Source organism: Anomaloglossus baeobatrachus, chromosome 2 (assembly GCF_048569485.1).
Source record: "Anomaloglossus baeobatrachus isolate aAnoBae1 chromosome 2, aAnoBae1.hap1, whole genome shotgun sequence".
NCBI classification, from domain to species: domain Eukaryota; kingdom Metazoa; phylum Chordata; class Amphibia; order Anura; family Aromobatidae; genus Anomaloglossus; species Anomaloglossus baeobatrachus.
Window position 1 is genome coordinate 736151237 of NC_134354.1, and position 27249 is coordinate 736178485.

At 44.6% G+C, this 27249-nt stretch overlaps 1 protein-coding gene and 1 long non-coding RNA gene across 3 annotated transcripts in view; both read left to right on the plus strand.

The window, feature by feature from the left end:
* Positions 1–27249, plus strand: part of LOC142292207 (uncharacterized) — a 673295-nt gene that overhangs the window by 264500 nt on the left and 381546 nt on the right. The gene's annotated exons all lie outside the window — the stretch shown is intronic.
* Positions 8556–27249, plus strand: part of MICU2 (mitochondrial calcium uptake 2) — a 400240-nt gene continuing 381546 nt past the window's right edge. For both annotated transcript variants that reach the window (XM_075337390.1, XM_075337391.1), the window contains exon 1: positions 8556–8750. In XM_075337390.1, the coding sequence (XP_075193505.1) occupies positions 8562–8750 (189 nt within the window). In that variant the 5' untranslated portion in view covers positions 8556–8561. The remainder of the gene's footprint in view (positions 8751–27249) is intronic.

Below are 27249 nucleotides of genomic sequence, written 5' to 3' on the forward strand. Positions count from 1 at the left end.
GGTAAGTCAGTATATTACCTGAACACATTCCCACTATGTAGTACAATAGATCACAAAAGTGAGTACTCCCCTCACATTTTGTAAATATTTTATTATATCTTTTCATGGGACAACACTGAAGATCTGACCCTGTGATACAATGTACAGTGTCAGTGTGCAGCTTGCATAAGTGTAAATTTGGTGCCCTCTGAATAACTCAACACACAGCCATTAATGTCTAAACCGCTGGCAACAAAAGTGAGTACACCCCTAAGTGAAAATGACCAATTTTGTCCAATTAGCCATTTCCCTCCCCGGTGACATGTGATTCATTAGTGTTACAAGGTTTCAGATATGAATGGGGAGCAGGAGTGTTACATTTGGTGTTATCTCTCACACACTCTCTCATACTGGTTACTGGAAGTTCAACATGGCTCATCATGGCGAAGAAATCTGAGGATCTGAAAAAAAGAATTGTTGCTCTACATAATGATGGCCGAGGCTATAAGAAGATTGTCAACACCCTGACACTGAGCTGTAGCATGGTGGCCAAGACCATACAGCGGTTTAACAAGACAGGTTCTACTCAGGACAGACCTCACCATGATCAACCAAGGAAGTTGACTGCTAAACCCCATTGCACATCTGTGTGGTCTCCTCAAACTTAAGGTGGAAGAGCACAAGGTTTCTAACATCCACCAGCTCTGCGATGTCATCATGTAGGATGGAAGAGGATCCAGCAGCTCTTGTGAAGCTTCAGTGACCTCCATGCCCAAGAGAGTTAGGGCAGTGCTTGAAACTAATGACGGCTACACAAAATATTGACACTTTGGGCAAAATTTGTCCATTTTGACTTAGGGGTGTACCCACTTGTGTTGCCAGCTACTTACATATTAATGGCTGTGTGTTGAGTTATTTAGAGGGCACCACATTTACACTATTATACAAGCTGTACACTGACTACTTTATATTGTATCAAAGTGTAATATGTGCAGTGTTGTCACATGAAAAGGTATAATAAAATGTTTACAAGAATTTGAGGGGTGTAATTGATGATCACTGTATTACCTGTAGACTATACACTATATACAGAGCTCCTGTGTGTAATGGCACGGATAGTAATATTCACACGTTAGTTTTTCATGTACAAGTGCTGTGTGTTTCACCTATAGCATTTGTACCAACAGTGGCATGCAAATGTTTCGGTACCCCTGGTCAAAATTACTGTTATTGTGAACAGTTAAGCAAGTTGAAGATGAAATGATCTCTAAATGGCCACATTCCCCTTGCATTTTGGCAAAATATTTTTTTTTTACATTTTTAAATTAACAAAAAAGGAAAAGTTTGGGCACTCCGCATGGTTAGTACCTATTAGCACCTACTTTGGCAAATATCACAGATTGTAAACGTACAGTATTTTGTAGCAGCCAAGAGTCTTTCAATTCTTGTTTGAGGGATTTTCATTCATTCTTCCTTTGAATAGTCTTCCAGTTCTGTGAGATTCCTGGCTCGTCTTGCATGCACTGCTCTTTTGAGGGCTAGCCACAGATTTTCAATGATGTTCAGATCAGGGGACTGTGATGGCCATTATAAAACCTTCAGCTTACTCTTTTTGAGGTCGTCTATAATGGATTTTGAAGTGTTTTTCGGATTGTTATCCATTGGTAGAAGCCATCCTCTTTTCTACTTCAGCTTTTTTACAGATAGTGTTTTATTTGCCTCAAAAACTTGTTGAACTTTTATTGAATCCATTATTCCCTCTACCCCTCAAATGTTCTCTGTGCCATTCGCTGCAACACAACCCCATAGCATGATTGATTCATCCCCATGCTTAATGGTTGGTGACATGTTCTTTTACGGAAATTCTGTGCCCTTTTTTTCCTCCACAGATACCCTTTCATCGCTGTGGCCAAAGAATTATATTTTAACCTCATCAGTCCACGGGACCTCTTTCCAAAATGCATCAGATTGTTTAGATGCTATTTTGTATACTTCTGATGCTGAATTCTATGGTGAGTAGTCAGGGGAAGTTTTCTTCTGATGACTCTTCCATGAACTCCATATTTGTGCAGGTGTCTTTGAACAGTAGAAAAATGTAATCTCAAGAGTCTGCGGAATCTTCCTTTTTCAGTCAACCAAGGGTTCTGATTTGCCTCTTTAGCAATCTAGTAATCCTATGAGCAGCTCTCACAGAAATTTGGCTTGGTCTTCCTGACCTTATCTTGACCTCCACTGTTCCTGTTAACCGCCATTTTTGAATTACATTTTGCACGGAGGAAAGGGCAATTTGTAAACGCTTTGCTATCTTCTTATAGCCTCCTCCGGCTTTCTGGACCTCCACCATTTTCAGAGTGCTAGGCAGCTGCTTAGAAGAATCCATGACTGTTGTTTTTTGGCGAAAGTTTAGAAGAGGCTGGGTTTTTATAAAGCTGTGAAATTTGCATCATTTGGACCTTCCCAATGATGATAGTGAACAAGCCGTAACCCTAACAGGCTAATTAAGATCTGACACCTTGGTCGAAGTTATCTGAGAACACAAATCTCTAAGGGTGTCCTAACTTTTGCATTGGCCCATTTTCCTTTTCGTAATTTTTCAAAATGTAAAAGATGAAAATATTTTTTTTGACCAAAATACAAAAGTGTCATCTTGAACCTTATGCCTTTTAGTGATAATTTCATCTTAAATTTGGTTAACTGTTCACAATAATTCATTATGAGGGTGCCGAAACGTTTGCATGCCACTGTATGATAATTTCTGGGGCTGTTCATGTGTGTGATTTTTTTTATGGACCGAGTGATTCGTGCAAAATTACAGAGACATGCCAATAGTGATCCGAGTGTCCAATCAAACTCGGCAATGAAACTCTTATCAAAAACACCAATGAAACTTGGAACGATTTTCTCGTACATATGTGTCAAAGAGCACTAAGACTATATTCACACATCCGTGCGATTGTTACAAGTCTGGTTATTTTTCTCAGGTGTCATCCTAATTGCTTGTTTTTTTTTCCCACTGAAACAGGTAGACCGAACATTTTTTAAGCCAAGAGTGAAAAAGGGACTCACCACGGTGTGCTTAATCAATGAAGACAAAGATCTGGAGTCTGAAGGGTGCTAAACCCATACTGGTGCAAAGCAGCAAAGAAGAATGAAGGCAATTAGAGGACAACTGCAGTACAAACCATCCTGTATGTTAAAAAAATCCAATTTATTGGTCTACATTAAAAAGCAGAAGTGAGCATTCGCTGGCGCGTTTCTGGCACAGAGGTGCTACTAGTCATAGCATAAACATTTTTTATCCATTGATTCTTAGGGCTTCTTCAGACGAGCGTATTATATGGACATGTGTTGTAATGTGCAACATGTAGACCCCATGTCCCTTTTATAACCAATGTGCCAGTGTACATGGGCAAATTTCCACATGGACCATTGGTATTAATTCAGAAGTCGCTCCTGTGCTGGTTTCATGCTTTCCATAGTGACCTAAGATGACAGCGCAATCTAACGCACTCTGGCAGGGATCGCGCTGCTGTTCCCAGCTGCCATCTGTGGCCTCGTAGCGCGATCACGGGGCGCCAATGGGTTGCGATGACATTGTGGGGTCAGATGATGACTCTGGTCGCTGCCATGATGTGTTTCCCCTGAATGCCAGCAAAGCATCGCCAATCACAGGAGATCAGCACTTCTGAAGCATCACCCTGATCAAGAGAAGCGATTGGACAGTGCATGCATAAAGTTCCTCAAGGGGACTAGTACACTCAATAAAAATATGGAAAAAAAGGTTTTGTAGTATATATATATATATACGGTATATAAAAAAAACTCCTAAAAGTTCAAACCAACCCCTATTTGACCCATTGAAAATAAAACAATAAAAAATACACATATTTGGTATCTCCGCAATCAGAAATGCCCGATCAAAATATAAAATCAATGAATCTAATAGTAAAGGGCGTAGCGAAGAAAAAAGAAAAATTCCAGAATTCCGATATTTGGTTGCTGAAACATTGCATTAAAGTGCAATAACAGGAGATGAAAATATCACATCTACCCTAAATTGTATAATTAAAAATGTCAGCTCAATGCGCAAAAAATAAGCAGTCACTAAGCCCCAGATCCCGAAACCTGAGAACAAGACCAATCTTGGAAAATGGCAACAAAAGCGCCTTTTTTTTGTAAAAATTTCTAAAATTGTTTTCACTAAGATAAAAGTAGAGCCATACATGTTTGGTATCTGGTACGAATTCGTACTGACCTGGGGAATCATACTGCCAGGTCAATTTTACCATATAGTTAACATGGTAAATAAAAAAAAATCCAAAACAATTGTGCAATTGCACTTTGTTTTTTGCAATTTTACTGCACTTGGAATTGTTTCCCCCTTTTCCAGTACAAAATTGGGCAGAATAAATGTTTTCATTTAAAAGTACAACTTGTCCTGCAAAAAAGCAAGCCTCATATGGCTATACTGATGGATAATAATGGATGAAAATAAAAAAGTTATGGCTCTTGGAAAAAAAAAAGAGGAAAAAAACAAAAACGAAAAACGGAAAATTGCCCGGGGGTGAAGGGGTTAAATAGCAAAAAACTTCTTTGATTAATGGAACCCAACAGCTCAGATTCCTCATTTTATAATTTATTGCAGTCACTTTCTTTCCTCTTTGCCCGGGGTTGTATTCACTGACTTTTTTGTGCCAAATTCTTTGAAATTGACTAGAATTTGACACAAAATTAAAAAAAATGTTCTTTATTTTTATTTACAATGCAATCCTATGGACGCCGGATGCGGCGTCCTGCGGCACAAACCGCATCTGACGTCCGGATGCGGTCTTTTGAACTGTGCATGCTCAGTATCAAGCCGCATCCGTCAAAAAACGGACGGGCTGCATGGAAAAACTTATGCAACGGATCCGTTTTTTTTGCCACATCCGTTGCATAGGTTTTTGAGCCGGATTGAGCCGCACTGCAAAAAACCGGATGTGTGAAAGCAGCCTTACAATCCATTGAATTTTGAAAAAATAACGGCTCCAGCGACTGATGCCGCTGGATCCGTTTTTTTCTCATTGACTTGTATTAGCGACGGATTGATTCATCCAACGAAAAATGTTTCTCCATCGGACAGAGACGTCCACAGTAACTTTTTTTGTGTACATCGAAAAAACTTACAGTGACGGATCGTTTGGTAGAATGGAAGCCTATGGGCGCAGGATCCGTTGCCATCCATCGCTTGGTAAAATGGAAGCCTATAGGCGCAGGATCCGTCATCCATCAAATGATGGAATCTGGTGACTGATTCCGTTTTTTTTAACTGAGCACACTCCAATTATTATTTAGCCCCCAGCTACAGTAGTTGGATCCGTTGAAAAATGGATCTGTTGCATCAGTTTTTCCACAATCTGCAACGGATCCATCGAGAAAACGAATTGTGACTGATGGCAAAAATACTGATGTGTGAAAGGGGCCTAAGGTTATGTATATGCGTTTTTTTTGTGCAGAAAATGTTCACATAAGGCTATGTGCGCACTAGAGCTTTTTACCTGCGGATTTACCCGCGGATTTGCCCCGGAAATTTCTTGAGAAATGTCTGCAATCTTTGTGCAGACATTTCCCATGAAATTCAATGAGAAAAAAAAATAGCTGTGCGCACTGTGCGGATTTTTCTCAAGAAAATTTCTTGAGAAAATTTTCTCGAGAAACTTTCTTGAGAAAATGTGCATGTCCATTAATTTCCGCAGGTACCTGCGGTATTCCGGGGGTATTCCGCAGGTAGCAATGATGTGCGGTATACCACCGGAATAGCCGCGAATTACCTGCGGGAATGCTCATCGCTGCCTGCGGTTTTGCAGGAAGCGATGTCATTATGCCAGGAAGAGGAGGCGGAGCAGAGTAAACACAGACGTCGCACTCCCTGGACGCCGCACAGAAGCACTTCCGTGTGACCTCCAGGTGCCCGTGCAGTCTGTGTCCTGCTCCGGCCTCGCGGCTGCCTGCACTGCAGGGTGTCAGTGTCTGCCCGCAGTGTCAGCAGCCTGTCACGCGGCAGCGCAGGCAGACACTGACACCCTGCAGTGCTGGGAGCCGCGGGGATGACGATCGCTGCTGTCAGGAGGTGAGATCATTACCTGCTGTGACGATCTCCTGCCTCCTGACGTCACCGCGGTCACTGCTGTCTATGCCCGTCTCGCGAGCGGCCCGAGACTGTCACTAGCGGTGACGTCACGGGCTCTCGCGAGACTTCTGACAATGCGGCGGGCATAGAAGTCAGTGACAGCGCTGACATCAGCAGTACAGGAGATGATCACAGAAGGTAATGATCTCATCTATGCTCCTGATGGCAGCGCTCGTCATCCCCTGCAGTGACCTGAGCTGACCTATTGATGTTAGCTCAGGTCACTGCACAGCTCTCCCAGCCAATGGGGAACATTCTGTTCTTCATTGACTGGGACAGCGACTATGGTATGGATCGCCGTGGGACCCCCCCCCCCTTCTTGGATTACGCCGGACGTGGATTGATTGTTCTTTTCAATAAATTGGTTAAAGAGGCTATGTGGGGAGTGTTTTTTCAAATAAAACTTTTTTTGTTGTCTATTTTTTAATTATTACTGACTGGGTTGGTGATGTCGGGTATCTGATAGACGCCTGACCTCACCAACCCCAGGGCTTGATGCCAGGTGACATTACACATCTGGCATCAACCCCATATATTACCCCGTTTGCCAACGCACGAGGGCGCGGGATGAGCTTGGGCAAAGCGCCAGGATTGGCACGTCTAATGGATGCGCCACTTCTGGGGCGGCTGCGGCCTGCTATTTTTAGGCTGGGGAGTGTCCAATAACAGTGGACCTCCCTAGTCTGAGAATATCAGACCCCAGCTGTCCGCTTTACCTTGGCTGGTGATCCAATATGGGGGGGACCGCACGTTTTTTGTTTTAAATTATTTATATAATTTAAAATAACAGCGTGGGGTGCCCACTGTTTTGGATTATCAGCCAAGGTGAAGCTGCCAGCGGTGGTCTGCAGGCTGCAGCCGTCTGCTTTACCCTAGCTGGCTACAAAAAATGGGGGGACCTCACGTCGTTTTTTTTTTAATTATTTATTTATTTTATGGCTAAATGCAAGGCTAAGCACCTTTTAGTGCCACATGAAAGTCACGAAAGGGTGCCAGCTTAGAAAATGCAGGGGGTGGGACATTATATAGGTTTTTCTCATCTATCTATCTATCTATCCCTCTATCTATCTATCTATCTATCCATCTATCCCTCTAACTATCTATCTATTCATCTATCTATCTATCCCTCTATCTATCTATCTATTCATCTATACATCTTTCCCTCTATCCATTATCTGTCTATCGATTATCTTTATTATTTATTGCAGGGACAAACCTGCGGTAAATCCGCGGCAAATCCGCGGCAAATCCGCGGCAAAACCGCATGCGGATTTGGTGCGGATTTTTTCCGCAGGTCCGGAAATCTTTCACTGGCAGAAGTTTCTCAAGAAATTTTCTTGAGAAACTTCACATTTCTAGTGCGCACATAGCCTTAAAAAGGATGTTTTGGCAGGAAAAAAGCAGCTGAAAAAATGCACATTTTTTATTGCGTTTGCACCTTTTTTTCCTGCTTCTTTTTGTATGTTTTTTTTCATAGCGATTGCAGGGATTCAGGCGCTGTACCCCTGCAATCGCCGCCAGGTTTCACTGCCCGGAGCGGTGCCTGCGCCACTCCTCCAGTTTAACCCCCTAAATACTGTTGATCAGTGTAATTGCAACATTGAGAAGACAGGGCGAGGAATCCCTTACCTCTCCCTGGCGATCGGGTCTCTGGAATGTGATCACAGGGACCCGATCGCTGCTTTAGTAACCCTGGGTCATCACCTTGGGTTACTGAGCTACTGATCGCCTCACACACCATGCTGTATCCTGCAATATAACCCACTGTAATGATACAGAATTGCAGGGGATTATAGGAACGCAGAAAAAAAACCCCGCAGAAACAATTGAGATGCTGCTGCTTTTTTCACCAACAAAATCTGCAAGGAAAAAAGAAGCAGCGTGTGCACAGCAAATCAGGATTCTCGTAGACTTTGCTGAGATGCTTTATCCTTGCTTTGATTGCTAAAAAAAAGCAAGAAAAAACGCATAAACAAACGCCATGTGTGCACAAGGCCTAACAATACCTGGTTAAGGAGTTGTTAAGGGGGGAAAAAATAAAGAAAACCTAAAAAGTGTCTCAAAACGTACAGAAAATAAGACGTAAATACTAAAGCCACAAAGAAAGGAGCAAAAACTACAGAAACAGCAGAAGGCTCTGTATTAGGCCATAAGGAGCGGTCAGGACTTAGAGGGATTCTCCTCACTGCTCCACTTCTGCCCCCCTGAGCTGTACATCACTGAAAATGGTCTGGAGCCTGCACAGCACAGTACAGCCAGCGAGCAGAAGCATCCTCCGGAGCGGCCGCTCACTGACTCCGCATCCAGCACAGCGGGCAGCGTCACGCAGATCCGCCCCCGTGACGTCACACACACCACGTGACGGCTTGTCGCGAGAACACAGCGTCCAGTGACAGCTGACACTTCCGGGAAGATGGCGGCGTGGAGATCTGGATTCCCTGGTATTGCTCGTAGATTGTTGGCCCTCGGGGGCCCCGGAATACGGATAACGCCGAGAGTGACCCGTGTGGCTGGAGTGGCCCTGGCCGGAGCCGTGTGTGCCGGAGTGGGGCTGGTGAGGGGCGGATACCGGGGCCCGGGAGTGCTGCAGGTGTGCGCTCAGGTGAGGGGCCAGGGAACTACTAAGTGCACCTGTGCAATACTTGTCCTCCTTTGGGGAGATATATATATATTTTATTTACATAAGGTACAAAGTTATTTTTGTGTTTGAGTTTCATTAATGACTTTTGCACCGTTTGTTCTCTATACTCTGTGCTGCATAATGAGCTGACTGAGGTCCATCAGTGAGCACACTGCACAGTCTGACATGACGTTGGTAATTTTCATCTGTCTTTTTCTGATCTCTGCTGATTTATGACCACAGATCACATTAAAGTTAAATCTGCCATGAATCAACGAGCCTGTAAAATCCAAACCCCTGTGTTTAAGTAAAAGTATATATATTTTTATAAATTTGTATTCAATCATTCATCCCCAGAAGACGGCCCCGATAAGGCTGGTTTCACACATCCGCCTTTTCGCGCACGCCAGTACCCCTGTATACAGTACAATGTCAGCACCGCAACTTTCGGGTCGCATGCTCTGGTCACATGACAGCATGTGACCGGCACTTGTCGCGCTGCCACTGTACTGTATACACTGTACTGGCGTGCACCGGATCCGGCGAAAAGCCGGATGTGTGAAACCAGCCTAATGCCCTGCGTACATAATGTATTAGCCTTGCCACCGCTGAGACTACAGAGGTATCACACGACTGCATCCTCACTGCATGACTAACCTCAGGAGATACTTGTACATAGGTCACATCAGCCGGACCCCAATCAGCAGAGCAAGGCGCTCTATCCCCATTAAGAGGGGGGGGAACCTCATCGCTACAGGGCTGCCATGAGCTGCATTCGTCATTTCTAGCAACCCCATGAGGATGAGCGGAGCTGCGGTCCGGCCTGTCACTTTTTGCCTATCAGTGCCGAGCTATGACCTCCAGTCGCATAAGTGCAATGGGAGCTCCGCTCTGGTGATTGATGGAGGTCCGATCTGCACATTATTGGCCGATTTTCTAGACTGTACTGACCTCTGTGGGCTAAAATATATGCGATAGTGGAACTGTCATTTACAGATAACTGTTCATTCATCAGATTTTCAATCTTTAATCTACTCCTGTATAATGTATATGGGGATGCTAAAAGAGTCTGCTTATGTTAGTGGCGGTGTATCGCTTGGCCAGGCCATTTCTCAGGCGGCACTCATGGGTTCCAGCCTATGTTAGTGATGGGCCATCACTTGTCAGGCGGCACTCATGAGTTCCAGCCTATGTTAGTGCTGGTACATCGCTTGGCCATGCCATCACTTTTTAGGCAACACTCCTCTCTTCATCATATATATTACCAGGTCAGTGGTGTTGCTGACATCGTGTTGGCAGATGCATGACATTGGTTGACATGATTGGCAGCATTACAATCCATCCTAACTGGAATCTGCTGGCACAAGGTCATTAGTGCCACTTCCCTTCTGACGTGAAAGTAACCGGCAAAGACAACCCATGTAGTGACCGTTGAGGTCTAATGTCTGGGATCTCCTCTGCAGTATGGATTTGGCACTATGTGGTCTTCACGTGTATTTGCTGCAGAGCAGCACTCCTGGCTGCCCGTATTTACCAGGAATGGCAGACTTCAGGCATGCCTCTGTGCATATTAAATCTGTGACAGGGCAGCAGTGCCCCAGCACCTTCACCCTCGGGATTGGTGGGGGTCCCAGACATAAGACCTACAGAGGTGATTAGAGAGTTATTCTGATACAGAAGTTAGTGGGACCGGTGACTGGATGTGTGTGATTGGCAGGTATTATTTCACTGGCCCCACTCATCTCCTGATACTGGAGTGAGCCGAGGCAGAATAACCCTCTAAGTGATGGCAAATCCTGGCACAATACCACCACTGAGCAAGACTGGAATACTTCTTTTGGTTGGGGCTATACTGCGACAAGTCACGTTCCCAAAAATCGCAATGTGCTGCTGTTACATCAAAGCGTAAAGCAGGGGAATTGGGGCACCCCAGGGTACCATGTAAGCGGCAAACAAGAAAATCCAACCTTTTGTGACAAATACCCTATGGGTTGCAATGGCTGCCCCTTCATGGAACTTACACAGTGATGAAGCAGCGGCACACAGCAAACTTCAGCCATAAGACCTGAGTCGCTGCCAAAGTCACGGTGTAGATCCAGTGTTAAGGCTTTGTGGGAAATCGCTCCAGTCACCAGTATGTTGTTTCTGCCACGTGTGCTGTGCATGAATTTTTACTCACCATGTTCCATGTGTGCGCCCACCACCCTGTGCTTGGACACCTACTACAGCTTTGTAGATGGCTGCAGCGCCCCTATTATACAGAAATCCTATGTTCAATAGTGCGTTTTGGAAACCTGGCAATTTGGCTAGTTTGCTGACGGCTGGAGAGTCCCGAGTTGGACCTACACTGGAAAACTGACATTGTATATTTTTTGTTTTGCCTTTTACAGGTTTCCCATCCAGGCACCATGTTTGGTTTGGGCCTCTATTCACACTAGTTTGTTAACTGCAGTATTTTAGACTTTAAACGTATCTAAACCCCCAGTGGATGATGAAAAGCTTGTTCTATCAGTCAGCGTAGGGATCAATTATTAACAATTTACAATTTGCCAATGGCAACTAGAACCCTAAACTAAAGACTGATCTATTGATATATAACTTTTAATATATTATTTTAAAATATTTAGGACATACAATTTAAAAACACAGAGCGCTGTGACCTATCATCCTAGCCATAGGGATCTCCCTATTTAGACTTGTTGATCAAATGTCTATGGCGTAACCTATACGTTTTCCCTATAATTTTATGACCACAGTGTTTATATAAATATAACAGACAGTAGCCTCCCCGACATGTTTCGCCGCACTGGCGCCATCAGGGGCGTCATTAGTATTAGCCGCAGTCCCCTGATGACGCCAGTGCAGCGAAACATGTCGGGGAGACTACTCTCTGTTATATTTTAACAAACAAACACTGTGGTCATAAACTTATAGGGAAAACGTATAGGTTACGCCATAGACATCTGATGAACAAGTCTAAATAGGGAGATCCCTATGGCTAGGATGATAGGTCACAGCGCTCTGTGTTTTTAAATTGTATGTCCTAACTATTTTAAAATAATTTATTATATATATTATATACAGTTAGGTCCAGAAATATTTGGACAGTGACACAATTTTTGCGAGTTGGGCTCTGCATGCCACCACATTGGATTTGAAATGAAACCTCTACAACAGAATTCAAGTGCAGATTGTAACGTTTAATTTGAAGGTTTGAACAAAAATATCTGATAGAAATTGTAGGAATTGTACACATTTCTTTACAAACACTCCACATTTTAGGAGGTCAAAAGTAATTGGACAAATAAACCAAACCCAAACAAAATATTTTTATTTTCAATATTTTGTTGCGAATCCTTTGGAGGCAATCACTGCCTTAAGTCTGGAACCCATGGACATCACCAAACGCTGGGTTTCCTCCTTCTTAATGCTTTGCCAGGCCTTTACAGCCGCAGCCTTCAGGTCTTGCTTGTTTGTGGGTCTTTCCGTCTTAAGTCTGGATTTGAGCAAGTGAAATGCATGCTCAATTGGGTTAAGATCTGGTGATTGACTTGGCCATTACAGAATGTTCCACTTTTTTGCACTCATGAACTCCTGGGTAGCTTTGGCTGTATGCTTGGGGTCATTGTCCATCTGTACTATGAATCGCCGTCCGATCAACTTTGCGGCATTTGGCTGAATCTGGGCTGAAAGTATATCCCGGTACACTTCAGAATTCATCCGGCTACTCTTGTCTGCTGTTATGTCATCAATAAACACAAGTAACCCAGTGCCATTGAAAGCCATGCATGCCCATGCCATCACGTTGCCTCCACCATGTTTTACAGAGGATGTGGTGTGCCTTGGATCATGTGCCGTTCCCTTTTTTCTCCAAACTTTTTTCTTCCCATCATTCTGGTACAGGTTGATCTTTGTCTCATCTGTCCATAGAATACTTTTCCAGAACTGAGCTGGCTTCATGAGGTGTTTTTCAGCAAATTTAACTCTGGCCTGTCTATTTTTGGAATTGATGAATGGTTTGCATCTAGATGTGAACCCTTTGTATTTACTTTCATGGAGTCTTCTCTTTACTGTTGACTTAGAGACAGATACACCTACTTCACTGAGAGTGTTCTGGACTTCAGTTGATGTTGTGAACGGGTTCTTCTTCACCAAAGAAAGTATGCGGCGATCATCCACCACTGTTGTCATCCGTGGTCGCCCAGGCCTTTTTGAGTTCCCAAGCTGACCAGTCAATTCCTTTTTTCTCAGAATGTACCCGACTGTTGATTTTGCTACTCCAAGCATGTCTGCTATCTCTCTGATGGATTTTTTTCTTTTTTTTCAGCCTCAGGATGTTCTGGTTCACCTCAATTGAGAGTTCCTTAGACCGCATGTTGTCTGGTCACAGCAACAGCTTCCAAATACAAAACCACACACCTGTAATCAACCCCAGACCTTTTAACTACTTAATTGATTACAGGTTAACGAGGGAGACGCCTTCAGAGTTAATTGCAGCCCTTAGAGTCCCTTGTCCAATTACTTTTGGTCCCTTGAAAAAGAGGAGGCTATGCATTACAGAGCTATGATTCCTAAACCCTTTCTCCGATTTGGATGTGAAAACTCTCATATTGCAGCTGGGAGTGTGCACTTTCAGCCCATATTATATATATAATTGTATTTCTGAACATGTTTTTGTAAACAGCTAAAATAACAAAACTTGTGTCACTGTCCAAATATTTCTGGACCTAACTGTATTATATATTAATAGATCAGTCTTTAGTTTAGGGTTCTAGTTACCATTGGCAAATTGTAAATTGAGCCCCCAGTAGGGGCATATTAGTCAGTGTGGCCCCCAGGATCTGTATCGCTCCATTATAAAGATAGATTTGAACCAACGCTCAATTTTTTTATCCTTTTATCCTATTCTTAGGCTATGTGTGCACTAGAAATGTGATTTTTCTCAAGAAAATTTCTTGAGAAACTTATGGGAGTTGAAGGATTACCGCACCTGCGGTAAAAAACCGCACCAAAACCGCAGGAAAAACGCATGCGTTTTTGCCGAGATTTTGCTGCGGTTTTGCCGCGGTTTTTCCGCAGGTTGGTCCCTGCGTTTTTTTTATGCTGAACTGCAATAAATAATATAGATAATAGACAGATAATGGATAGAGGGAAAGATGGATAGATGAATAGATAGATAGATGAGAAAGACCTATATAATGTCCCACCCCCCTGCATATTCTAAGCTGGCACCCTTTAGTAACTTTCATGTGGCACTAAAGGATGCCTAGCCTTGTATTTAGCCAAAAAAATAAATTAATTAATTTAAAAAAATTACGTGAGGTCCCCCCCATCTTTTGTAGCCAGCTAGGGTAAAGCAGACGGCTGCAGCCTCCAGACCACAGCTGGCAGCTTCACCTTGGCTGGTAATCCAAAACAGAGGGCACCCCACGCTGTTATTTTACATTAAATAAATAATTTAAAACAAAAAACGTGGGGTCCCCCGCAAATTGGATCACCAGCCAAGGTAAAGCGGACAGCTGGGGTCTGATATTCTCAGACTAGGGAGGTCCACTGTTATTGGACACTCCCCAGCCTAAAAATAGCAGGCTGCACCCGCCCCAGAAGTGGCGCATCCATTAGACGTGCCAATCCTGGCGCTTCGCCCCAACTCATCCCGTTGCCCTGGTGCGTTGGCAAACGAGGTAATATATGGGGTTGATGCCAGATGTGTAATGTCACCTGGCATCAAGCCCTGGGGTTAGTGATGTCAGACGTCTATCAGATACCCGACATTACCAACCCAGTCAGTAAGAAATAAAAATAGACAACAACAAATTTTTTATTTTAAAAAACACTCCCCACATTCCCTCTTTCACCAATTTATTGACAAGAACAATCAAATTCAAGTCCGGTGTAATCCAATAAGGGGGAGGGAGGGGGCCCACGACGATCCATACCATAGTCACTGTCCCAGTCAATGAAGAACAGAAGGTTCCCCATTGGCTGGGAGAGTAATGCAGTGACCTGAGCTAACATCAATAGGTCAGCCCAGGTCACTGCAGGGGATGCCGAGCGCTGCCATCAGGAGGTTAAATGAGATCATTACCTGCTGTGATGATCTCCTGCAGTCCTGCCATCAGCGCTGTCACTGACTTCTATGCCGGCCGCGTACTCAGCACTATCGTGAGATCCCGTGACGTCACCGCCAGTGACAGTCTCGGGCCGCGGGCATAGACGGCAGTGATGGCGGTGACGTCAGGAGGCAGGAGATCATCACCGCAGGTAATGATCTCATCTCACCTCCTGACAGCAGCGCCCGTCATCCCCGCGGCAGCACGCACTGCTGTGTGTCAGTGTCTGCCTGCGCTGCAGCGTGACAAGCTGCTGACACTGCGGGCAGACACTGACACTGCTGTGCTGGCAGTGGCGGGGCTGGAGCGGGACACAGACTGCACGGGCACCTGGAGGTCACACGGAAGTGCTTCCGTGCGGCGTCCAGGCAGTGTGACGTGGGTGTTTACTCTGCTCCGCTTCCTCTTCTGTCATAATGACATCACTTCCTGCAAAACCGCAGGCAGCGATGAACATTACCGCAGGTAAATCGCGGCTATACCGGGGGTATACCGCACATCATTTGCTACCTGCGGTATACCCCCGGTATTTCGCGATTACATTACAGTGAATGGGGTGAAATATCGCAGGTACCTGCGGAAAAGAAGTGACATGCACATTTTCTCAAGAAAATCTTCACAAAGAATTTTCATGAGAAAAAAACGTAGCGTGCGCACAGCTATTTTTTCCCCCATAGGTTTTGCTGGGAAATGTCTGCAGAAAGATTACAAACATTTCTCAAGAAATTTCCGCATCAAAACCGCGGGTAAAAACGCCTAGTGCGCACAGGGCCTTAGAATTTGGGCTGTATATGAGTTTCGATTCTGACCAAACTCTGAGGAATGTAAATGCCCATCCTATCGTTACCGCCTCAAAAAAAAGTTGTCCTTCATTATTCTATGAGGAAGTCATACAACTGAGGCTATGTTCACACACTGCATCTTTTACTGAGTTTTTGAGGTCACAAAGATGCACCTAAATGCATGCATTTCCTTCCCCCAGCACAGTCTATGACATTTCTATTTTGCTGTCCACACTGTGCATCTTTTTTTGGCTGCGTGTTTGAAGATGCAGCATGTCAGTTCTTATTGTGTAACTTTTGAGCCCTTCCAGTCAATAGATTGAGCAAAACGCGGTAAAAACCTGCCAAAAATGCATTGCATTTTTGATGCGTTTTGCCGCGTGTGCATTTTTGGTGCGTTTTTTTTGCGACAAAAACGCTGCATCTTTGTGGTCAAAAAAGATGCATTGTGTGAACACAGCCTTAGGGCTAATTGAGGAATCAGATTTTCTACTTCTTTTCTATTTTTCTACTGGTTATTGTGATGAGAGTTTGATCATTGTGCTCAGAGTGTCACCAGTTTTTCTATTATGTGGACAAAAAAGACAATTTCTCCATCTTCTCCAGTCTGACCGTCTGTGAAAATTGGATTATGTTTGCATGGGTACGGAATGGTGTCCGATTTTTATTTTTTTTGTCCACAGACCCATATACTTACATTGCCGGTTTTGACCCGACACTGTCTCCGCGATTTTTCAGACATGTGAACGGCCCCATAGACTATCCCAGGTACAAGTGCTGCCCATGGAAACCACGAGCGTCGAAGCAAAGCCTTACTGACATGCTGCCTCACTCTTCTACCAGCCCCTATGATGGCAGCTCCTCTTCCAGTTAGTGGGCGACAGAAGACAGTGTTTGCTATGTCGGCACGTGACCAGGGATTTATGTGAGGGGCTGACTCAATAGCGGAGCAGCCCCATCTCTGTGTATACATTGGCTGATGCTGCATTTAAACACTTGCAACTACAATCTCAATCAGGTAGACAAGGCCACGATGTGGACACCTTTTGTGGCTTTGCGTTTTTTTTATCTTAAATGTATTTTTGGCTGATAAACTTTTTTTTTTTTTTTTCTATTGGGTTTCAAAAAAGATTTTGCTCTATTTGCTTTTAGCCTCTGCATTACGCTGTCTACTGCTGGCTGCAGAATGAGTTAACTGGGAAACTGTCAGTGAGTTGTTCCATCAGGTGGGTTATTACCGCGTGGGCTTGTTCACACTTTGCGTAGAGCACTTTATGGTACCAGTAAAGTGAATGAAATTTCTGATATCTCACGCACATGCTGCTCTTTTCTTTGATTAAAGATTGGAGCCGTCAAAGCGTGTTCTTTACGATTGTTTTTCTTTTTTTTTTCTCCCAATATGAAGCGTGGCAATACTTCAGCGTTTTTGCAGCGTTTTTCAGTCATTCAAATGAAAGGGGAAAAAACACAAGTTGTGAAAAATCTGCTTGGAATATAGCACATAGTCTTAGGATATGTTTGCACAGAGTGTTTTTATGTGGATTTTGAAGCTGATCCGCTTCAGACCGCACATCCAATGATTACTTTAAAGCCGTATTTGAGGCAGATCCTTTCTAAAATCCAAATTAAATTACTCAGTGTGAATATATTGCTGTATATATACATACTGTATATATGTGGATATATAACACATACACATATATATGTGCGTATATATATATATATATATATTACTGTGTGTATGTTATACATATATACTGTATATGTGTGAATAATTGCTAATCTGTGTGAATATACTCTGATCTTCCTTCTTCTGAGCTCTTCTCAGCTGATTTCTGACCACAAAGTTCAGCTCAACTTCCCTTGTTAGTGGATGACTATAATATGTGCATGTGTGAATGTTTTTTCTGTAATTTAAAAAAACTTTCTTTCTTTTTTTGTTTTTTTTTTGTTATAGTGCCAGAGGATATGAGATCGAGAAAATGGAATCAACTTCATTAATAATCTTCATTAATATAAGTTCTACTACTCACTGTGTGCATCTCATGAGCAGACGGTCACAGACTTTTGTGTACTCTGTTCCCTATGTCGGGGGGGCTACTTGTGAAACCGTGACTGTTGTCGAGGGCTGACTCAATAAGCTGAAATAGATTTTGTTCGATATCAATATCAATATTAATATATTAGCATTATTTTCTATTAATTTTAATTATTTCTACTCAGTATTAAGTGATACAAGTATTAACACCCACCCTATATATTGTATGAGCCCAGTCAGTCCCTCCAATATACAGTATGAGCCCACGCACAGCCCCCTATATACCGTATGAGCCCACACACAGCCCCGTATAAAAAGTATGAGCCCACGCCCAGCCCCCTATAGAAAGTGTGAGCCCACTCACAGCCCCCCTATATAAAGTATGAGCCCACTCACAGCCCCCCTAGATGCCATTGACCCCACGCACAGTCCCCCTATATTCTGTATGAGCCGACATAAGGCCCTTCTCTGAACAGTATGAACACCCACACAGCCCCCATGTATGTTGTATGAGCCTACACACAGACCCCCTTTATATCATATCAGCCCACACACAGTCCCCCTATATGCCGTATGAGCTGACATAAGGCCCACCTCTGTACAGTATGAACCTCCACACAGCCCCCCCTGTATATAGTATGAGCCTAGACACACTGCTTCCCTGTATACAGTATGAGCCCACACACAGTCCCCCCTGTATACTGTATGATTGCCTACACACAGCCCCCTGTATACAGTATGAGACTCCATGTAATCCCTGTATACAGCCACACATGTCACATACATAGAAAAACGAAACACTTCCTCCCCTCGCTCCCTGTCGGACTTCTCTGCTCTTCGGTGCACTGACTCCGCACAGCAGATGTGATGCAGAGCTGCCATCACGTGTACTGTCTGAGTTGCACACGGTGATTGTTGGAATAAGGAGCCAGAGGCTTCGACCTCCACCAATGCACCCATGGGACAAGACATGGTGCTGCCCGTGTGCCACGGTTTTCAGCCCTCCGGCTATCCCGGTCTGCCTTATGTCTCGTATTACTCCTTTTCTTTTCTAATTCTTTCAGAAAGCAATAACAGGGCAGAGAGTGCAGTAACACCGGGCTATAGGATTATACCACGTTAGGTCTGCATAGGTTCTGTAGACAAGAACAGTAGGAGAGGTTTTTTACGTTGGTATTTTTAGTGTTTTGTTTTTTTTCTTTTCAAGAAATCCTCCGTTGAAATGTTTTATGCCCTAAACCTGTGTGAATGTGTTGGTAATGTAGTGTAGATGTCACTGCTCGCCGTCTTCCCTGGTTTCCAGCGCCGCTCACTTACATGGCTTCACCTACAATTCCCCCTGGATCACACTGGGGTTTATTGGGCAACCGTATGTCGCTTTTATGTCTATGGAGCTGTCACGCTCCGGTCAGGAGACGTACGGCCGGCGTCAGAACGAATTGAATGGTCGTGTGTATGATCCCTTACAGTGTACGTCTATAGGGTATCAGAACCAGCCTCCATGGGCTTCCGGCTTGTACATAGTGCAGAATTGGGTCCAGTGGGTCGGGATTGCAATCATGTGATGAGAAGAGGACCCCAGCGGTGCTGGAAAGTGGGGAAGACTCTGATCAGTATATCGGTATATTAACACAGATAAATGTACACAGGTATCCGCCTAAAACTTTTCCTGGGGGCGTTTCTTTAATTTTAGATATTTGGAGTAATAAAATCCCATGAAGAATCAGGATGAACCCAAGAATTCAATGCAACCCTGTCTGGACGCCTTTCACGCTGGTTAACGCTGCAAAGGTGATTGGCTGCAGTGGTCACATGCCCGTCCAGATGGATCAGGAAGTAGAGAGACCGGCAGGAGACTGAAGAACGATCATAAATACGTTTTTTTGCTAGATATGGCTACTTTCACACATCAGTTTTTTTCCACCAGGCACAATCTGGCAAAAAAACTGATGCGACGGATCCGTCGAAAAAACGGATCCGTCGCATCAGTTTTTTCCATGCGTTCCTTCCGTTTTTTGATGGATCCGTTGTGATACTGAGCATGCTCATTTAAAAAAAAACGGATCCGTCGTTGGATTCCGTCATGTGACTGATCCGGCGCCCATACGCTTCCATTATACAAAATGCTGGATGGCGCCGTTTTTTTTTCCGTAGACAAAAAAAACATTCTATGCGCGTCCTTTCCGGCAGCCGGATGAAGAAATTTCGCTGGATCCAGTGGATGACGCATGCAACGCAAGGCAATCCGGCGCTAATACAAGTCAATGGGGAATAAATCGGATGCGGCGCCAGATCCGTTTTATCCGCATTGTGCCTGACTGCAAAATCCGGATGTGTGAAATCAGCCTATGTAAGAGCTTTCTTCTTTTATTGTGATGTGTTTTATTGTTTTAAGTGGTTAGACAGCCCCTTTTTAAAACCGTCCATTAATAGATGGATTCCTATATGTCCAAATATTCCGATATATATTCCTAGTGCCGCAGCCTTTCTCTCCCTCCCCCCATCCTTTGCTCGGACTTATGTTTTATTTTCCCCCCTCAGCTGGTCCATCGTGTTTATTATCGAGCTCGTTTCATGGATATTTCAAAGTGTTGCTTCCAAGGATCAAACTTGCCGCGTCATAAACATAGAAGTAGCAGCTGCTGCCGTAATCCCCCCCACCACCAGCTTAATAAAGCGCGGGGCTAAAGCTTTCCTGTTTTTATACTTTAGTTTGATACATGAGATGCCGCAGTTTAGGGATTTTCTAAGATTGTTTCATATGGATCTTTCATGGACACATAAAACGGATAAAGGAGGGAAAAAGGAACGAATAATTGTAACTAATTTGTTGCTTTTTTTCCTTTTTTTTTTTTTTTTTTTGCCTTATTGTAAAAATGTTTAATCCCTAGCCTTTATATACTTGGATAATTTTTGGTATATTTTTGTTTTTATTTCTTTTGGTTTAGTATTTATATTATTTTACTTTTTGTTTACGGGAAATTATACAGGGTTTTTTTTTTTTTATTGGTTTAAGGCTATGTGCGCACTAGAAAAAGTGATTTTTCTCAAGAAAATTTCTTGAGAAACTTCTGGGAGTTGAAGATTACCGCACCTGCGATAAAAAAAGCCGCACCAAAACCACAGGAAAAACGCATGTGGTTTTGCCGCGGTTTTGGTGCGTTTTTGCCACGGTTTTTCCGCAGGTTGGTCCCTGCGGTTTTTTATACATAAGGCATGTTGAAAAAGAGAAAAAAAAAAGGTAATTTCCTTCTGATATAGATAGAGAAATAGATAATGGATGGAGGGAGGGATGGATGGAGGGATGGATGGAGGGGTGGATGGAGGGGATGGATGGAGGGATCGATGGAGGGATGGATGGAGGACAGATCAATTAATAGATAGAGTCCCTGTGAGCACACACTGCATTTCTCCCGAGCGGTAGTTTGTTCACATTACCGACCGTGGGAAATGACCTGTGGATACGTCTCTGTAGTCTCGTTACGGGGCTGCATTCTGTACAGTGTCAGTCGCGGCTGGATGCAAGCGTCGTGGGACCGGCGTGGATTACACCGTAGCTGTGTGTTGGAAGGGGTTAATAAAGGGGTGAAAGAGGGGGCTTTTTGTCTTTTATTTAAAGTAAAGGATTTTTCGGTGTGTATGTGTGTTTATTCACTTTACTTACAGGTTAATCATGAAAGCTGTCTCATAGACGCTGCCATGATTAAGCCTGGACTTAAATGGCAGCGATCCGCTGCCATTTAAGTCATTATTACCCTGATTGCCACCGCATCACGGCAATCTGGAAGAGCCGGGACACTCCGGGACTGCCGCATAATGGATGTGACAGTCCCGGGGCAGCTGCGGGCTGATATTCTCGGCTGCGGGAGGGGGGGCATTAACCCTGCCCCTCGCCCTCCCCAGCCTGAGAATACCGGGCCGCCACTGTGTGTTTACCTCGGCTGGACAGTAAAAATACAGCGGAGCCCATGCTTTTTTTGTTTTGTTGTATGTACGTTTGATTTGTCTTGTGTATTCTATATTGTCTGTGTGAGTGTGATCTGTGTGTTTACTCTGCTCCGCTTCCTCTTCTGTCATAATGACATCACTTCCCTGCAAGACGCAGGCAGCGATGTACATTACCGCAGGTAAACCGCGGCTATACCGGGGGTATACCGCACATCATTTGCTACTTGCGGTATACCCCCGGTATTTCGCGATTACATTACAGTGAATGGAGTGAAATATCGCAGGTACCTGCGGAAAAGAAGTGACATGCACATTTTTTCAAGAAATTTTCTCAAGAACTTCTGCAGAAAACGCAGCGTGCGCACAGCTATTTTTTTTTCCCGTAGGTTTTGCTGGGAAATTTCTGCAGAAAGATTGCAAACATTTCTCAAGAAATTTCTGCAGTAAAACCGCGGGTAAAAACGCAGTGTGCGCACAGGGCCTAAAACAAATTACAGCATTTTTCTTGTATATTCTGGATTTTGGGGGGCAGAATGCTGAAATAAGTTATAACCCATAAACCTCATCCATTTTTTTTTTTTTGGCTCCTAGGCAAAGAATTATAGTAGAATGACCGTGTTTGGTGCAATGTCTGGCAGAGTTATTAAAAGCAAAACTTGGGTTGGAGCCCAAAGAAGCCCTCAATGGGGAAGAGGGGATGGCTGGGAGGGCAAAGTGATTTGGATGGGGGGGTCCAAAGGGCTTGCTGGGTCAGTACAGAGAGGATCTGCAAATATACGGAGGAGAAGACTACACTAATTTATTGGTGGGATCTTACTTTTACACAACAGCTCCTTTGCGTGGTAAGTGGGATGTGAAGGAGGGTCACAAAGGCTTCACTTGATTCAGAGAAAATTTGCAAAGGAAAAGTCTACACTAATTTGTTGGTGGGATCTGAGCTTCTAACTGGAAGTCATTCAAAATACGAGTGCATCTCGATAAATTAGAATATCATGAAAAAGTTAATTTATTTCAGTAATTCAATACAAAAAGGGAAACCCACATACAGTGGAACCTCACCTAACGAGTAACCCGGTTTGCGAGTATTTCGCTTAACGAGCAAAGCTTGCTGTAAATTTGTAACTCAGTTTACGAGCAAGCTTTGCTGAACAAGCAAAATACTCACCGCACACACTTCCGGTTCCGTACATCCACCGTGCTCTGACTTGCTCTTGCAGTCCGCACAAACACATACAAACACGCACACACACATATTATACGCACCTTACTTTCTGTTCCATCGCCTGCCTCCTGGTTTTTGTAGTTCACCGGTACAACATGTGTATCGGCAACCAAGATGAGGGAGGAACTTGCTCTGTCAGCGGAAGTTCCTTCCTCGTCTTGATGGTTACCTGATACACATCCTGTACCAGCCAACTGCAAGATCCATGAGGCCAGCGATGGAACGGAAGGTAAGGTGAGTATAATATGTGTACCCTCCGTTCCATCGCCGGTCTCCCGGTTCTAGTAGTTCACTACTACTGGATGTGTATCGGTAACCATCGCAATGAGGGAGGAACTGTCAGCCGCTACTCAAAGGCAGCGCGCTAGCCAATCAGAGGCAAGCGGCTCCTGCCTTTGATGTCAGCGCTCTGGCAGCGGAAGCTCCACCCTCGTCGCGATGGTTACCTGATACACATCCTGTACCGGCGAACTGCAAGATCCAGGAGGCCGGTGATGGAACAGAAGGTAAGGTGAGCATAATGTGTGTGTGTGTGTGTGTGTGTGTTTGTGCATGTGTGGAATGGCACAATAGGGGACCAGGATGGGACATTTAAAAAGTTGTGGAATTGAATTCTGTGCATTGCAATGATTTCCTATGGGAAATCTTGCTTTGCTGAACGAGTAACTTGGTTAACGAGAACTATCCGTTCTGGGACTGTGCTTGTTAACCAAGGTTCCCACTGTATTATATAGAGTCATTACACACAGAAAGATCTATTTCAAGTGTTTATATTTGTTAATGTTGATGACTATTGCTTATGCAACTTTTTCTACCACACTTTTTCCTTCCACTCAACTTTCCATTAAAGGGAACCTGTCATCAGAAATTTCGCCCAAAAGCTAAAAGATTCCCCCTCTGCAGCTCCTGGGCTGCATTCTAGGAAGGTCCCTGTTATTATTGTGCCCCATGTGAGACCAAAATAAAGCCTTTATAAAGTTCTACCTTTTTGTATGCAGCTTCTGTAAATCCGTCACGGGGGCGGGCTCTCTGCCGTCCGTTATTCTGCCTCCTGGTCCTGTATGCCGCCCCCATCGCTCCTTTCCATATCTGATGCACCGCCCACTGCTCCAGCCATCCCCGCGCATGCCCAGTGCCAGTCTCACAGGACTGAGCAGTGTGACCGCTGGTGACGTGTGCGCAGGCAAGTGATTATGGGCGGGACTGTGACTGTTATCAGCAAGTACCCGGCCATAATCTCTTGAGCGCGCAAACCTCTCCAGCGTCACACTGAGCTCAGTGTAGATGCTAGACTGTATGGGCTGCTTCCAGGGATGACGTCCCTTTGTCACGTGATAGGGGCGTGTTCAAAATACTATCACATGACAAAGGGACGTCATTCCTGGAAGCAGCCCATACAGTCTAGCATCTACACTGAGCTCAGTGTGAATGCTGGAGAGGTTTGCGCGCTCAAGAGATTATGGCCGGGTACTTGCTGATAACAGTCACAGTCCCGTCCATAATCACTTGCCTGCGCACACGTCACCAGCGGTCACACTGCTCAGTCCTGTGAGACTGGCACTAGGCATGCGCGGGGATGGCTGGAGCAGTGGGCGGTGCATCAGATATGGAAAGGAGCGATGGGGGCGGCATACAGGACCAGGGGGCAGAATAACGGACGGCAGAGAGCCCGCCCCCGTGACAGATTTACAGAAGCTGCATACAAAAAGGTAGAACTTTATAAAGGCTTTATTTTGGTCTCACATGGGGCACAATAATAACAGGGACCTTCCTAGAATGCAGCCCAGGAGCTGCAGAGGGGGAATCTTTTAGCTTTTGGGCGAAATTTCTGATGACAGGTTCCCTTTAATATGCTTGGATACAGCACTCTGTGAACAGCCAGCTTCTTTAGCAATTACCTTTATGGCTTATTCAACTTGTGGAGTGTGTCAATGACTGCCTTCTGGACATCTGTCAAGTCAGCAGTCTTCCCCATGATTGTGTAGCCTACTGTACCAGTCTAAGGGACCATTTTAAACACTTAACAAGCCTTTGCAGGTGTTTTGTGGAAATTATGCTAATTTTCTGAGATAATGACTTTTGGATTTTCATTGGCTGTAAGCGATAATCATCAACATTAACAGAAATAAACACTTAAAATAGATCACTCTATCTGTAATGACTCTTTATAATATGTTTCCCTTTTTATATTGAATTTTTGAAATTAACTTTTTCAGGATATTTTAATTCATCGAGATGCACCTGTAGCAGTCATTCAAAAGTAGTTCACACTCAATGTCGACCATGATTGAGGGATAGGGCTCATAACTACTGATGAGCAAGCACTACTATGCTCATCCTAGCGTCCATCTGCTGGTTACGAGTACCGAGCATTGCAGTGCCCACCCATCACTAGTTACGAGTACCGAGTGCCTGAACATAGTAGTGCTCGCTCATCACTAGTTACGAGTACAGAGCACCCGAGCATGGTAGTGCTCACTCATTACTAGTTATGAGTACTGAGCACCCGAGCATGGTAGTGCTCGCTCATCACTAGTTCCGAGTACCGAGCATGGTAGTGCTCGCTCATCACTAGTTCCGAGTACCGAGCATGGTAGTGCTCGCTCATCACTAGTTCCGAGTACCGAGCATGGTAGTGCTCGCTCATCTCTAGTTCCGAGTACCGAGCATGGTAGTGCTCGCTCATCTCTAGTTCCGAGTACCGAGCACCCGAGCATGGTAGTGCTCGCTCATCTCTAGTTCCGAGTACCGAGCACCCGAGCATGGTAGTGCTCGCTCATCTCTAGTTCCGAGTACCGAGCACCCGAGCATGGTAGTGCTCGCTCATCTCTAGTTCCGAGTACCGAGCACCCGAGCATGGTAGTGCTCGCTCATATCTAGTTCTGAGTACCGAGCTCTGGAGCTCAGCATTTTAGAAGTGGTGGTGAAGGACCTGAGCTGATGTCACGATCATGTGACCATAATGGCTGGAGCTGAGCAGAGAACTGCTGGTGAAGGACGTGTGGTGTAATCAATTACATTGTTGGGGGCATTACTAAAGGCCCAGTCACACTAAACAACTTACCAGTGATCCCAACAACGATCCAACCTGATAGGGATTGCTGGTAAGTTGCTAGGAGGTTGCTGGTGAGATGTCACACTAAGCGATGCTCCAGCGATCCCACCAGCAACCTGACCTGGCAGGGATCGCTGGAGCATCGCTACACGAGTTGCTGGTTAGCTGTCACACAGGCAGATCTCACCAGCAACCAGTGTCCCAGCCCCCAGCGCCGCGTGGAAGATGCTGCGCTTGGTAACTAAGGTAAATATCGGGTAACCAACCCGATATTTACCTTGGTTACCAGTGCACGCAGCTACACGTGCAGAGAGCAGGGAGCAGCGTACACTGAGCGCTGGCTCCCTGCTCTCCTAGTTACAGCACACATCGGGTTAATTACCGATGTGTGCTGCAGCTACATGTGCAAGAAGCAGGAGCCGGCACTGACAGCGTGAGAGCGGAGGAGGCTGGTAACGAAGGTAAATATCGGGTAACCAAGGACAGGGCTTCTTGGTTACCCGATGTTTACCGTGGTTACCAGCCTCCGCAGAAGCCGGCTCCTGCTGCCTGCACATTCAGTTGCTGCTGTCTCGCTGTCACACACAGCGATCTGTGCTTCACAGCAGGACAGCAACAACTAAAAAATGGCCCAGGACATTCAGCAACAACCAACAACCTCACAGCAGGGGCCAGGTTGTTGCTGGATGTCACACACAGCAACATCGCTAGCAACGTCACAAAAGTTGTTCGTTAGCAGCGATGTTGCTTAGTGTGACGGGGCCTTAAGTTCAAGAAAGAATTATGCCTGAACTTGAGTCACAGTAACAGCTCGGCAAAAGCTCCACACCAATGACTGAAACTTAAGGTCTTTACTGCATACACCTAAGCATATAAAGTCTTTTTTTCAAAGATATAAATACATGGAATTTTTTTTCAACCATGTTAGTGATACACATTGCCTCATTTAAAACACAATGAGGGTGGTTTAATATCAAAAAAGCACATGACAGGTTCCCATTAACCCTATATCTACTATATAAAGCTGAATGTGTGTGTGTGTGTGTGTGTGTGTGTGTGTGTATGTATGTATGTATGTATGTATGTATGTGTGTGTGTGTGTGTGTGTGTATGTATGTCCGGGATTGGTATCTGCACCGTCGCAGCTACAGCCACAAAATTTTGCACACTCACACGTCTGGACCCCGAGAGCGTCATAGGCTATGTTTTGAGGGGAAATTTTAACCCCGCGCTTTGCAGTTATTCGCCAAAAAACCGTCCTCCATTAAAGCGAATGGAGCTGGGAGCCACAGTGCAGCCAGAACTTCAGAAGAATGCGCAGCC